The 16,002-nt window shown below is 32.4% G+C and overlaps 1 protein-coding gene across 6 annotated transcripts in view; it reads left to right on the forward strand.

Annotated features, from left to right (window-relative positions):
- The window catches only part of LOC108688970 (endophilin-A), a 31,630-nt gene extending 21,350 nt beyond the window's left edge, over positions 1-10,280 (forward strand). Inside the window, exons 3-12 of one of the 6 annotated variants that reach the window (XM_018195550.1) lie at positions 1,767-1,835; positions 2,558-2,774; positions 3,186-3,319; positions 3,418-3,484; positions 5,839-5,939; positions 6,013-6,116; positions 7,001-7,095; positions 7,931-8,023; positions 8,989-9,107; positions 9,646-10,280. In XM_018195550.1, coding sequence (XP_018051039.1) covers positions 1,767-1,835; positions 2,558-2,774; positions 3,186-3,319; positions 3,418-3,484; positions 5,839-5,939; positions 6,013-6,116; positions 7,001-7,095; positions 7,931-8,023; positions 8,989-9,107; positions 9,646-9,765 — 1,119 coding nt within the window. In that variant the 3' untranslated portion in view covers positions 9,766-10,280. Of the gene's footprint in view, positions 1-1,766; positions 1,836-2,557; positions 2,775-3,185; positions 3,320-3,417; positions 3,485-5,838; positions 5,940-6,012; positions 6,117-7,000; positions 7,117-7,930; positions 8,024-8,988; positions 9,108-9,645 lie in introns of all 6 variants that reach the window. The other 5 variants (XM_018195558.1, XM_018195542.1, XM_018195562.1 and 2 more) reach the window with 5 other exon arrangements.
- The last annotated feature ends 5,722 nt before the right edge of the window (positions 10,281-16,002 follow it).

A 16,002-nucleotide genomic window follows, 5' to 3' on the forward strand; every position in this document is an offset into this window, starting at 1 on the left:
TTTTTAATATAATATGACACTGCAATTTGGATATTCTTGCGATTGTCGACAATTCTAGTTGCTTCCAATATCCGGGTAAATATTTGAATTTATACGAATGAAATCGAGTTAAATGCGTAAAATGCACTTAGAAGGACTTTTAAAGAGTTTAGAGGAGAATATCGGTAGATCTAACTTTATTGTAACTTTCTTTCATTGTTTGTGTTACAGAAATTTTAAAGTAGAAAAAGCAAGTAGAGAAAAAAAGTGAGAAAGAAGGAAGCAGGAAGAAGATAGGAGATAATTAACCTAATGTTAATTAATGTTGATCTTGTCTGTGCAATTTAACTTTAAATTTTATATTGCATCGAATTATTTTATTTTAGCAAACTTTGTTGTACATCATATACAATTTATTATATTTTTTAGATAATTTATTATAATTTATTATAATTTTTTAGGATAATACAAAATTGAAGTTTCGCAAAAATTTAATTTTACGATGATTGACAAATTTCGATAATGATAATTGTTTAAATTTATATTAAATATTAAAATTAGATATTAAAATTTATTTATTAGTAAAATATTAGGAAGAATTTCGCAAGGTTTATAATATTCTTGTTTTAAATCCGATAATATGTAATTTCACCACACACCTCATTAGTTAATCCAATGTAATACAAATGATGAAACCCATCGAAGTTTCGGAATAATCTCAAAGCGAAAACTTGAAATTTATTTAGCAGAAATTACAGTGCTTGTGAGTTCTCGTATGCCAAGATATTTGACCTATTTTCGCGAGCTTTGGCAGGATGCGTATCCTTTTTCCACCATTGGCAAGGCCAGAGGGCACTATTTCGTATATTGTGGCAAATCGACAGATATTGTTGCGGATATTATTGGTCCAAGAAACAATTGTTTCTTTTGATGATATTTTTTCTGTTAATAGAGAAAATGCTTCTCTTTATATATGTTTTCCACAATACTTTTCACCGCTCCTGACTTTGTTTTTGGAAATCTATCGGAAATATCTCGTTTGTCGGAGAAAATCTCTTATCGCTTTTCAGAACAATCCCGATTTACGAACGATTAGCTGACTTCGCAATATATTTATATAAATGTTCGCGATATTATTATATCGTATTCGCAATGCGGTTTATATGTAGCCCAAAGAAACATTTTCTGGAACGATCTCGTGCGTGGGATAGCATTAAATATGTTCGCTCGAGATCTTAAATTGATGAAGGCTGCTAAACGTGAACATATCAATCTTCTCTTATTTTTAAATTGATTCTCTTATTTTTAAAATTTGACGTTTTTATGATTTTTGCATTTTTTATTCTTAATTTATTGGATTTTCCATTTTTAAACTCTATATATTTATGCATTTATTTTCGATTTATATTTTTTTCCAAATATATTTAGACAAAGCCTCTATTTTTTATTGACAATACAATGTTTATTTTTATGACTGGAGCAATTCAGGCAATAAACAATTAAATTTTCAATCTGTTATTACTTACATAAATTATTTATTATAATTAAGAGATATTCTTTAAAATAAAAAATCAAGAAAATATCAAAAACTTTCGTATTTACTTAAATACTTGAATAAAGGAGCTCGAGAAACTTTTGCCAAATTATACCGATTCATTTTGACAAATATGTATTATTATTTTTTTCACATCCTATTAGGTAATTCTATTAAGAGTAAAATCGGTAAAGTTATCGATTATTTATTCAGATATAGATTTTAGGCTAAGGATAATGGATTTTTCTTGCAGTATATGACAGAGAAGATGGGCGGAGCGGAGGGAACAAAGCTCGATGTTGATTTCGTGGATATGGAGAGGGTGAGTGGTATATTTTCGTACGTAACAAGTGTGAAAAGGAACGTCTTTCATATTTTCGCACAATATTTTGTGAGGATGTTAGGAAAGAGATGACTAGCGTGTTCTATCTACTGATATTATTACTGAATTTCAAAGATTTTCCCCAGTTTTTTTTTGGTTCCTGAGGATCTTATCAATCTTTTAAAAGTACTTTTATGACGCTCTTATTTGAAGCCAGAAGTTGCGAGATTGACTGTGTTATAAAACGAAGTTCTGAAAAATCTTCTTACCATTGGCTTCTTTCTTGAATATTTCGCTTTAACTTTGATATAACATAAATGACGTGATACAATTTTTTATTAAGAACTGTGTTTGCAAATTCCTTCTTTGCAATTGCTTTTAGTTCTTTGGTTACTATTCTTTGTGTACATTCTTATATTATTGAAAAAATAATAGTTTAGACATAAGCTAGAATGTATAACACATATCTTTCAAAATAAATTAATATTTTTGAAATTTATGTGCTAAAAATTTATTATTAAATCTCATAAAGACATTATTTTGAAAATAACTTTTTAAATAAACCATTTTATTATTTTATATGTTCACTTATAGAAATATCGAGGATCAATAAGTGTATAATATCGCGAATAAAATTTCAAAGCTTTATAAAGAAATTCTTCACATTCGAAATAAATTGACAAGAGACAAAGAGTTCACATAAACACGTCATGTATCTATAGAAAACAGACGTCACGTATGAACTTGTCGAGGAGCTACAGATGAAGACGAAGGAGTTCCTGCAACCAAACCCGACAGCAAGAGCGAAGATGGCTGCAGTCAAAGGTATCAGCAAACTCAGCGGTCAAGCAAAGGCGTCCACTTATCCTCAGCCGGAAGGTGTACTTGGCGATTGCATGCTCACTTATGGCAAGAAAATGGGTGAAGACAGCATTTTTGGTACATGCAATTTAAATCCTATGATTGCGTTGTTCTTGAGGAATTCGATCCTCACTTCTTTGTCTTAAATGTTCTTCGAAATAGAAATTGTGCTTTAAAATGATTTTTGCGATGATTATCATTATTATTTTTGCTCGTATTAAAATTGAAATTTTATTCCATATATTCCATATATTCAGAGATTTTATTTCCTTTTTCATGAAATTATTCTCTTTTACGCAACAATTTTTGTTAAGAGATGAGATATGATCGAGTTGTTTCAGATAATTGAGAAAAATTGCTTTACATGAGTTAGGTGTTTTCGTGTTTTTTCGAAGTTTATTCTTACAACTAAAAAAGCGAGAAACATCGAGGATCGATAGGTCGTATTATCTCACCTTATTTTCTATCCATTTTTATCAATCCTTGCAGCCCAGGCTCTCATTGAAATGGGCGAAGCCATGAAGCAGATGGCAGACGTAAAGTATTCTCTGGACGATAACATCAAGCAAAATTTCCTCGAGCCGTTGCACCATCTGCAGATCAAAGATCTCAAAGAAGTGATGGTATGATTATTGGAAAAGTTGTGTATAATCGCGCTCGACTGGGCGCTGTTTCTTCACAATCTTCACGCGTTCGATCTCCTCTGATTTGTTGTTTTCAGCATCATCGGAAGAAACTGCAAGGCCGTAGACTGGACTTCGATTGCAAGCGAAGACGACAAGCAAAAGGTATGTTGAGGTTCCTCGCATGTTGCCCTTGCTTCTCGTCCTCTCGCGTTTCCGCACTCCTATTGATTTATTCAGCTGCGCGCGAGCGAACCGTCGTCGCGAGTGTCCTTGCACGAACACATCGCGATGCCCGTGCTTCGAAGAGTTGAAATAAAAACCTCGATAGAGCTATAACGCTAGTAATGAGACTAGGCGATTGCGTTTCCGACGCGGGGAGCGAAGTTAGAAGATCGCATTTTCGCGAAACGGCGGTGTCATAAAAGAACGCGAAAAGCGACATTATCGGGCTCTAATGGTGAAAGGTTACAATTGCAAAAATCGTCACTATTAAAGAAATAAAAGTGCTGTGATCAAGACGGAAATTATTTTCTTTCGATGGAGAAAAACTTGTAGTTACAAAATCATCATTTTTGGAAATCTTAGAGAAAATGATACGTCACTTTTTATGTAATAAAAGGCTAGCAGTCGCAGAAATATTACTTTTGAGCAATGATGCTTTTTATATTTGTAATTCTTTTTTCTAGGAACTATGTACTTAAAAAAAATATGCATAAAAGTAAAAGTTTAGAAGTTTTTGGAGTTTTTTTCTCATCTTTGTGAGTCATATTGCATATCTTTTTATATCTTGTACTGTGTAATTTTAATCTTATCTGATATTTTATTATTCTCACTTTTAATTTCAGTTGTTATTGTTTATTATTATGCTAAAAAACAATCCGCTTTGGCGACTATATCGGTTTTACGCTTTCAAAATTTTTTTTAGACAATTTCCATTTTGATTGTTTTATAACTTATAATACTTTTTCAACGTAATAACATGTCTATTTTTAAGTTCTTTACGAAAACAGTTTTATTTTCTATTGTCAGCATGTGTGTGGGAAAATAGAATTATGTTTCGTATATGATTCATTATCTCAGAATTAGGGATTATCACAATAAAATCGTTGCATGAGTAGATGCAAATGGTATAATTTTTTTTGCAATAGAAAGAAAAAATCTTTTACTCGCATGCTGCGTTGCATGAGCACGATCGAATAGAATCACGAATCAGTGCTACAGTATGGACTCGAAAGTAGGGCGCGAGAAGAAGACTTTTCTTTAATGTGCGTTTTATACAAAGAAATTATTTTTCTCTGTTATGATTAGCTCGCTTACTGCATTACAGCAATTATTAAAGATACAAAAAAAATGTATACAGTATTTTGACAAGGGAGTTCTTCGTGTACTCTACCGTTTACATAAATATGTGCAATATTTTTAAACTAAATAATTTAACAAAATACTATATTAATTTACTATAATTATATAATATATTTGATAAGAATATATTAATTATATAATATATTTGATAAGAATAATATATAATACAATAATAACCGTTAGATCCAAGTTTCTGTTAAAATTTAAAAAACTTAGGCGTAATATTCGCAAATTACTTTGAATTTTTAATTTGAGAATAATTAATAGATAACTCGATTTAATAAATACTTTAATAAATAAGAAAAATGTATATATAACGTAATACGAAATATGTATAACTCGAAATAAATTAGTATTAACATTTTTTATTATATGACAAAATTTTACGTTCGATAATAATTTTTGTGAGTTTTATACATCTCACTTTTATGCTTTTCGAACTTGTTAATACATTTTCCGTCGCAATTCTTTTGTGTTATTTGCTCCAAATGAATTTGTTTTTCGCCTTTTGCTGATAATCGGTGTGCTCTGTCTGTTTTTCATTGGGCAATCGCTTAATTATTAGCGACTGGAAAAAGATCCGTCAGTCCGCATTTTGGAAGTCCTGCGCGATTGGGCATCTCGTCGCCATATACTGGTATGACTTCCATTGTGTGCCTAGGAACTTGTAATTTTGAAAATTTATTACATATTGTACTCCCATTAATTTCCATAAATTTCCTGAAAAATTTCCAAAAAGAATTTAAAAACTATCCTAAACTTGCGAAAATTGAAATATTTTTTGGATTTTTCACACAAATATTCTTGAAAGATATATTTTTAAATATTCTCTAAAAACTTCTTAATTAGATTAAATATATTTTTATTAGATGTTTTTAAATAAGCTAAAATTTAAACTATTATGTCTTGTTGCTAGTTTTAGAAATGCTTTATGCATTGTTGCTAGTTTTAGAAATGATTAGAAAAGATAATTTTATTAAAGTCACGACACTTAAACACGCTTCTTTGTGACGTCAAAAATACACTTGCGCGCTCATAGAACGAATTGCGCTTTTTTGTATTCGTTATATTATAAGTGTTTAGATTTAGGAAATGAAGCAACCCAGTAGTGCAACCTTTTTAATTTCGTTGGCGGGGCAACCGTTTGCGAACAGGTTCTCACGTTTCAGACGACGAGATTCGTCAAGCTGAAGAGAAGTTCGAGGAGAGTCTCCATTTGGCACAGATGGGCATGTTCAATTTGCTGGCGAACGACGTGAGTTGTCGTCATTAGTCTGAAATGTTGTGTGATGCGCACATGTCGAGATTCTTATGACGATCTTTTGCAGGTCGAACAAGTAGCACAATTGGCAACTTTCAGCGAAGCTCTTCTTGAATATCATCAACAATGCACTGAAGTCCTCAGAGGATTGACGGAAATACTCTTGGAAAAGTATGTCTGATTGTATCCAAGTTGTTAGAAAAATCGATACGAAATCCATTTTCAGAATTTAAACAAAAAATGTGTATTAAAAATATACTTATATTTTTAAAAACAATATATCTATATATCTATTTTATATATCAATATATCTATATATCTATATATCTATTTTATTTTATTTTATTTTGTCTCATGAATATCGCTATAAATTAGAATATTTGCTTTATAAAATGCAACTATTATCTTTCTTTTTATAACTAGATAAATAAATATACTAAAAATTGTGAAAGAAATGAAAGAGTCAGCGCAGTACGATGTGCGCAAGTTTATGTTCAACAAAATATATTTGAAATTACATTACTAATCAATTATTCATATAGTCATATATTTCGGCTCAACTTAGAATCATTTTCAACGAAGAAAAAATATATAGCCTCACGTTATATACGTAATCAGACTATGAAATGTTATTTTAGATTTTTGAGTTATTTTGAAATTATTTTAGAACTAAAAGTTGTGTGCCAAATAATACAACTTTTGGAACTCTAAGAGTGACTTCATCTCAGTTTCCTTAATTATGTGCAATGTAGGACCACATATTTTTTCTTTGTTAAAAATGGCTCCAAGTTGAGCCAAAGTGTACAAACAATTTATTAAGTAATGTAATTCAAATATATATTTTATTAAACATAAACTTACGCATCCCGCTGAGTCTCATATTATTCCACAATTTAATACATTATTTTCTATAAGTTCTATTTACCTTTATTTAAATAAATAAATCTTTTACATAAGAGAAGATAAAGATATCCGTTTTTGTGTCTGTGTGATGTTGAATGACTATAACATTTCCTCGGATAATATTGTCTACGGGTAAATGTTTTGCTCTTTAGGAAAGAAGAGGCCGTACACAGACCAAAGATGGAATTTGTGCCGAAGACATTGGCGGATCTACACGTGGATAGTGGATTGTCGGACCATATGAACGGTGGGAACTTCTCTCTTCACGGTAAAACACATTTCACAAATACTCCACCACACTACGCGACGACACTCGGGTGGTCTGGCTGTTTAACTGTTTCTTGTTTTTTTCCTTATTCTCTTCCTGTCATGCCAGGGGGGTGTTTACGTTCTACATTGACTAATATATATTGCATTCTCCTGTCTCTCTCTCTGTATGGAACGCCTTCCGATAAAATATTCGGCGAGATGTGTCTAATATTCTGTATTTTTTTTGCGCACGTGTACAAACTTTGCACTTGTCAAAATTGAACAGAACGAGTCACTGTATTTTAATCTCCTGAAATATTCCTTTACAATATAAATAAAATATTGTTTTTCCACCTTTTCTTTTATAAATTAAATATTTGAACCGAGATGGAAACTTTTAATTGGACAGTTGACTTGATGCAAACTGCAATTCAAGAAAAAGAAAACATAAATTTGTTTTCATTTATCGATACATTTAAAAATGAACGAGTAAATGAGATTAGGAAAAATAAAACACGGATTTAAGAAAATTACAATTTAAATCAAGTTTACTTGAGAAGAGTTAATGGAACGATGTTGCGATTAGTTCTCGTAAGATAATCTTCGCGGATCTGCTAAATAGTTCATTGTTTTATCTATCTATCAATTACGTGTTCGGATGTTAATCGGATGTTAATCCCTTAAGGAATCAATCTTTGTGATTACGCGCAAAATACGTGCACACAATACACACGCTAACTCTCGCCATACTATCACATCATCATCTTATTTTTCTTCCGATTGTGCTGTGTGTATAATGTGGCATACCTGTCTGTCCTTCTGACACAATGTAGGGGCAAGTGGGGCCGGCTCTCCGATTCATGCGGACGGGAAGCGCTCGCAGCTCGAGCTATTTCCGGCCGGAAACCCGCCACAATCTACCAATGGTAAACTTTGCATGGGGGTTTCCTCGTCTTTCTGTCCGGCAAACAAATGAATTCCTTTTTGAATCGCTCGAGGGCGGTTGCATCAACTGTTGCGCCGTTAAGGACGCCATAATTACCTAAAGTTTCTCACTCTATCTAATAATGATTCAGAAACGGATATCGAATCTTACATCACAATTAGTAATCAAAGCTGTTGGTGCGACTGATCTTGCGCAATTCTCTATCATTTTTCTTTCGATGGGATTCTCTACCGCTTTCTCGCTTTCTATAATGACGCTGCTGACTGATCACCATGCACGTTTATTTAGATAATGTTTTGCCATTCTATGCTGTAGAAGAGGATTGTGTTGAATAGATTTTAAGTAAAATTGAATGAAATCCAAATTAATAAGAGTAAGAAGGAATATAGTGATTTTTAAATCTTACTAATTGTAAATTAAAAGTAGATATAATATATTTGGATTTATATTTTAATCCAAAAATTGCAGCAATTTTTTAAAAATAAGAACATAATCTTTCTCATATTTTAACTTGATAACTTTTTTTCAGTCTAGAATAAATTTTTTGAAAAATCATGTTTTTTTCTTAATGTTTTTAAATTTATCAATAATATTTTATTGAAATTGAGATAACTGTCTCCTTCTTGCTGTAAAAATTTTAGTTAGCTCACACAGCTCCCATCGACAAGTAAACATATTAATTTCAGAAGCTTATACTTTTATTCTCGAATATTTTCGGCGATGTTATTTTACTTTTGCATTTAAAAAGAAATCGACATTACACACCACTGCTTTGTGCGACACGATTTTCCGCGCAAGATAGTTCATGACTACCAAGGCAGATTGTTAAATGTGTAGTTTATGAACGTATATGCGATGCGACATGCAGTCACACTATGACGTGTTTTTTTTACGTCATTAGCGAAGTTTTTAGTAGTTTAGCACACTCGTGCCGACTATTTTCAGCTTCACCCTTGCCCTCGCCGAGTAAATCACCAGCGAGAACGCCGATGACACAGAGAACGCCGTGCTGCACAGCTCTGTACGACTTCGAGCCCGAGAATCCTGGGGAACTTGGATTTAAGGTAAATTTACGATATTATTCGTCAAGAATTTAAGCAATATAGTTTAAAATATGTATAGAGAATGTTATATAAAAAATGTGTTATATTCTTCAGACAAATTATATAAGCTATTATTTTTTGCCCTATTATTTTTTAAATCTTTTTTTTTAGATTGATTTTAAATTGATTTTAAATGAAGAATGAAGTTTATAATATATAAGATCCTTAAAACGGATCTTGTATATTATGAACTCGATTCTACGTTTTGTTTTAATCTCTTTAATTATATAAAACTTTCATAATTTTTTTCTATCTTTTTTAATCCTTAATACACATAATGGATCATTTGAATCTTGAACATTTCTTTTTTTAAAAAAAACTGGAAGTACTTGGTTAAATAATTTTTATTCTTTTCTGTTAATACATAATCTTACTTAAATATTTTTTAAACATTAAAGAATTATATATAAATTATATATAAGAATTAATTATTTTTATACTTGTAAAAGTGAAAATTAATTCAGACACGAACGATCCATCAATTTTATCTTTTTTGCAGGAGAACGACACGATCACCTTGACCCAGAAAATCGACGAGAATTGGTTTGAGGGCAGTCTGGACGGTCGCACCGGTTACTTCCCTGTGACCTACGTGCAGGTCGTAGTGCCATTACCCTAAGAGGACGCCGCGCATTTCGAAGCCAAAGACCCAGCGTATTCGTTCACTAGCGTCTATCATTACAGGATTACTCTGCTCTCCAGCTAGCCTAAAACCTAGACGACCTTTCGACGACCTATCTTTATCTATCTATTGTCACTTACGTTGTGATTTCCAGCTTACGTCCAAGACACGATCCCGAGTTTCTCTAGACTTTTCTCCCCGCCCTCTACAGAGATCCCTTTTTCCCTTTCTGCAGACCCAAGAATAGACCTCTGTTACGCATGTTAATGTACATATATAATGTTATAGTGTATTTTATCGACGTATGGACCTTCGCGCGCGCAGAGATATACACACATACACAATGCATACCCAGGAAGTACATGCATAGATACATATAGACGTATTATACATATATATGTATATATATATATATATACATACACAGATACAAAACACGTAAATACCAATATTAATACACACACACACACACACACACACACACACACACACACACACACACACACACACACACACACACGCACGCGCGCATGCACGCACGCACACGCCCCCACATACACACACGCACACGCACGCGCGCGCGCGCGCATATACAGACATCAAAGATACCTACGATAGCAGTTCACTGTCACTGTGGCGGCTCTCTCCTCATCTCTACTTTTCTACATTTTATCTTCCGTCTCATCGAGATGCTTTCGGGATATTTCAATATAGTTCGAGTGCACAAAGGAAGAAAATCGAGCCTAGCGTGAATTGATTTATGGCGGAGCGCGAATTTTCCGATAGTTCCCTCTGGCATTTAATTAATTTTGCCACCGAAAGTGTCGTGTCGTTCCGATAACGAACCGATAACTCGGCACTCGTTTGCTCTGTTGCAAGCTATACGTCGCCTGAATATTACGTATCGCTTGTGTGGATTTCGAACGGGATGAGTTTACTCCAGTCGATTGAATTCGTCGTTAAGGTAAGTGGAAGCTTTTAACTGTAGCATTCATTGTTGAAATTAGTGTTAATTCTGATTAGATCTTTTCTCTTAATATTATATTCTTAATATTAATATCGTTAATTATTAATATTAGTATCAATTTGTATTATTAATATTAATATCATTAATATATAATTAATAGTATTAAAACGAGAATAGTTGGAATTCAGCTAATCAGCATTAAAGAATTCAATAAAGTGTTAGTTCAATTTTAGCAAAGAAGTCATTAGCTTCCAATATAAAAGACATTATTAAATAATCTTGAGATTCTTCTTTGATTGTTGCATTTTTAATTGTTACGTATTTAATTGTTAAGAATGAATTTTAATTCGGCTGGAGCAATCTTACTTCGTTTTATTCGCTCGTTCTCTTTTCGCAAAGTATTCTTGGCCACGAAATCGCGTAAGTTTCTTTATGACTCTCATTTATCATGTTAATTAAGCGCACGGCTTTCCTTGCGAGAGTTTGATCATTCAACCGCGGCACGTGTTTTGGCGTTGGTCCGCGCGGCGCAGCAAACTCGTTACTCGTGTAATGTACTCATATAATAATAATGTTATTGCAATTCGTGTTTCCATTCCTCAGTCGACTGACCGTTCTTTCGGCTGCTTATCGTTCATTCTTCGTTCTCTTCGTTTTTCTTCTTTTTTTATATTAATTGCTAGACGACACTAGTTAGAAGTTAGGATTTACTTTAAGCGAACCTCGAAATGGCGGCAAATCTCTTCCACGAAGTCATTATCTGTGATTATTATAGATATTGCTGGCATTGATTGTGTTTGACAGTGACGATCTAATTCCGTTGTCAGAAAATCTTCGAGTCGATGTTGATACTGAAACAAAACTTATAATAGAAAATCGATTTTGTTGAGAACGTTATTTAGTCGCAACTACTTTTGTATTGACGTGACTATACTACTATTTCAGATTTATTTTTAGTCACGTAAAAAGATACTTGATAGTTATTGAATTTAACTGTGGCAGTTTTTGGGAAAAAAAAAAAAGATTATTTCTGTGCCAGAAACATCAATGCTGTTTTAAAATTATGTGAAATGATGGAAAGTACTAATTTTTAATTGTTATTTATAATTTTTAAATTTTTAAAAATCAAATTTTGAATACATCCGAAACTTTTCCGATAGCCTTTACGATATCTTTTACATAATTCGCGTCGTTTTAAAGAAATGTTTAATTAATTATGCAGAATGTAAATATCGTTTGTATGCTTTGGATACGTTTGGAAAACGGCCAGAGACCAATAGTTATTAATTATTAACTTTCAATGTAATAGCGCAAAAGTAAAATGAGAATGAGGAGTAACAACAGACTTCCTGATTAATCCAGAATGTTTATACATTAAGCAACATAAATATCTTACGCGAACGCTCGACAACGATTTTATTCTTTCGCAGCATCCAGAAATCAGGTTTCCTTTTTCCTCTTTTTGACTTTGCATGAGGGTTTAACCGCCAGAACAATGAAAGTAATTAAGGAACTTGGTTATTTGTTGCCACGTGGATTTTAGGTAAATCTTCGAGCGAGATATCTGCTAAGCATAATGTAATGACACTAGAGTATATTACTTACACGTATACATATTGTCGATAAAGGCGACGGCGAAACTGACCGCGTTATGTATTCATTATCATTGTTCATATATTTTATTGTCATTATTATATCATTGTAATCGCCGCAATGGCAAAAATGTTCTTGATTACATTGAATTATACATTGAATTCAGAACGGGATTCTATTAAATCGATTTCAGACTCGGGACATTTTCCGAATTGAGTGTGCTGTTAATAGGATAAGACAGATACATAAAAGACACATAGAATATAATCTGGTTTCATAGCTTTCAACTTTTCCAAGTTAATTTAAATGCCGTTCATCAAATTACTTTCTGAGCGGTAACATAAGATTCTCTAGATAGAGCATAGAGCTAAAAGAATTTTTAAGAAAGTTATAGAATTTTCGTACGTAGTGTAGTGCGATGTAAAGACAGATGGCTTAATATAGTGATAATCTCTTATATTTCGTTGGAAATTAGAATATCTACGATATACAAATATTAAAGTTACATAGCTGTAGTAGAAATACAGTCAAATCGGAGAATGTTCTTTGTCCCGCAGAGCGATATGCCGATAACGAAGGCACGTACGTTCATGATTAACATAATTAACATAATTAAAGTTTATGATCGCTATTAACATACGCCGATTAACATACCACCGATGTTATCACTTGCTGCTGTCACCGTCGCCGGTTAAGTCTTTACTTCAGACAAGCGACAAGTAGTAAACGGAAGACAAGTCATGAAACGTGGAAAAAAAAGGTCCGCACGCAAATTTCACCGATACTATAATCGCTGTGAGATAAAAACGAAATCCTTTTCGGAACTCGAGGTGTTATCGATGTTGTGCAATATTAAGAGTTTAACATCACGGTGTTTAGCCGGTGGGGGCCATCGTTGAATCAGTGTTTCTCAAACCATGAAAATTTATGTGTGAACGGTGGGAGGGGTGATAAAATGGAACGAAAGTGAAGGACGAATTGTTTTCAATTGGACTAATAACTACTTTTTCTAATTAACGGATATGAAAGATATAATCAAAAAATAGTAGAAATTTATTCCTCATGTAAAGACCATCAAAAAGTTTCCGATCACTTTTGTTCCAGTAGTCTCGTCCGACGTGAAGTGAAAAATTCGCATCAAACAGACGTGAACATCGAAAATGATTTTCACTTTCGGTTATTCGCATGGTATATTTTGTGCGTTACCGTGATGAAATTACTTTTTGATATCTTAACAATTTTCGAGAAATTAAATCTAAATTAGATACGAACGAATATGTATAATATGAAATTATCTGCAAACAAATTAATCTGCAAAACAAATTAATTATCTGAGCTGAATTAATAGTACATAATTGTTAATAGTACATAATAACGTCAACATAGACAATGATAGTTGAAATTAAAAATTTAATTCAATTGTTATCTTGTAGATACAGTAGATAATAATAACATTTAATTTTTAATAAATTTTGCATTATATACAATAAGAAAAAAAGATTAAAAAATTGCTTATTAATTTTTCGATGCGAATAACCGAAGATTGAAAGAAGCGACTTCGACCCCTCACAGCTTGTTTGTAATGGGATCATGCTTTTGTCTATATATAGTGGAAGACTGGTGAAGCTTTGTCAATTAGAATGATAGCAATAAAACGCTGATTATTGCGAGTAAAAAATTAGGAGCGGATGATTATTTAGGATCTGAAGCTAATCATTTCAGGTCCCCAGTGAGCAACGGAAATTGAGAAAAGAAATAATTAAAATATTCTTATTCTACGCAAACCTTCTATCATTATCAAAATGTATAAACATATATTAGTGATCTTCGAAAATCTAAGTTTTAATAGATTAATGTAATTTAATTAATTTTAATAAATTTAATGTAATTTTAATAAATTTTAGTAAATGATGAGATAAACTTTTAATAAGAAAAATGAGAGATATTAAAAAATTTTAATTTGAATTAAATCTCTTAAAATAGCGTCTTAATTGAAGAGTTAGTTTTGCACAAACATGTAAAGTAGAATGCTGAGAGTAGCAGTATTTTTATGATGTTATGTATTTAAAAAAACGAATATTTAGGAACGAATATTTAGAAATTAAGTTATGGGGATTGCTTGATTAGTAGGATCCGAGCATAAATATTATCGCTGTCCATATAAATCCGTTCTTGATCGAAAATTCTCGACGATCGGCAGAGGGAAGAAATAAATTTGAGAAACACTGCATAGGGGAAGAAGAGAGAAATATACATACATATGCTATTATTACTTGTGTGGAAAGAAATTTATATTGCTGCGTGATATACTATGTTAATTTATATATATATATCGCGTCGGTCCGCGTTTTTGTGTTCGATTGTTCGTGGACCGGTTCGCGCAATCTGGCATGGCAGATAAAAAAGAATGGGAATAAGAAGAAACTTGAGAAAGGCAACGAGATTGGCGCGATCGCGAGAGAGAATGAACTTAACGATAAATACTAAAATTGGTATCTTATCCTATAAATGTTGGCTATTGTTAAATGTTGAATATTGTTCAGCGACAAGTTCGCATGTCTTCGCACGAGGAACATGTATTTTTATCACTAAACATTTTTATTTTTTAATATTTGAAGCTCTTCATGATCTAAAGTGATTTCGAGAGAATATTTAAATCGCTTCATATTAAATCTTTAATAGCCTTAAGTCAACTTTTATCGAGATTTCAAAATATTTGAGACATCTTCAGCGATATTTTATAAAATAAAAAAAATATTATTTTAATATAATAATTCTGATAGAACCTCCATTTATGTATCTTGGAAATAATAGATAATTATTTTACTTAACTTTATGCGATTTACTGCATTCTATTAGTTGTATTTGAACATATGTTTAATTAATTGTATTTAAAGGAAGATAAAAACAAATAGATAATTTTTTTTATATGGACATAAAGATTTTTTTTTTATATAAATGCGTGCTTCTCGGGCGAGCGTGACGAGCTTTTCGCGTTCTAATTGTAATTTTAATCTATTTGGGGATCGAGCAGACGCGCCGGATCTATCGATCCCTGCAAAAAGAAATCACTGAGCATCCTTGGTCACACGGAGAAAGCTTCTGGTGTTTCCCCTTTCTTACCCACTTTTCCTCTCAAAATTTCCTTCTTGTATACTCTTTATCTTTCCTTCTTTCCTTTCCTCACATTCTCCTTTCAACATAAATGTCTCTCCGACTTCCTGTATGTATGCGTGTGGGATCGGTACGAATCTCGTGTTTCTCGACTGTGCTGGGCCCACTTATATTTTGTAAGCGCCAGAAAATCCGGAATTGGCGGGAGACACGAGATGCATTGCGCGCGTTATTAAAAAAAAAAAAAAAATCGATGTCCTCGACAATATCCTGCCCTCCCCGGACGCACCCCCGCCCCGAGCCGTTTCCCGTTTGATCCCCATTTTGACAAAGTGCGAAGGGGGCGACCAGTGGATGCAACACAGTGATACTTTCAGACAATACATTACGATTAATTACACTTGTATTGGTAATAAATTTAATCTACTACGATTATTATTGAACTCGATTAAAGAGAAATATACGATATATATATATATATATATATATATATATATATATATATATCAGCCGTATTTATAAGCGTACTAAATTATATTGATAAAACATTCTTATATATA

This window comes from Atta colombica, unplaced genomic scaffold (assembly GCF_001594045.1).
Source record: "Atta colombica isolate Treedump-2 unplaced genomic scaffold, Acol1.0 scaffold105, whole genome shotgun sequence".
In the NCBI taxonomy this organism is placed as follows: domain Eukaryota; kingdom Metazoa; phylum Arthropoda; class Insecta; order Hymenoptera; family Formicidae; genus Atta; species Atta colombica.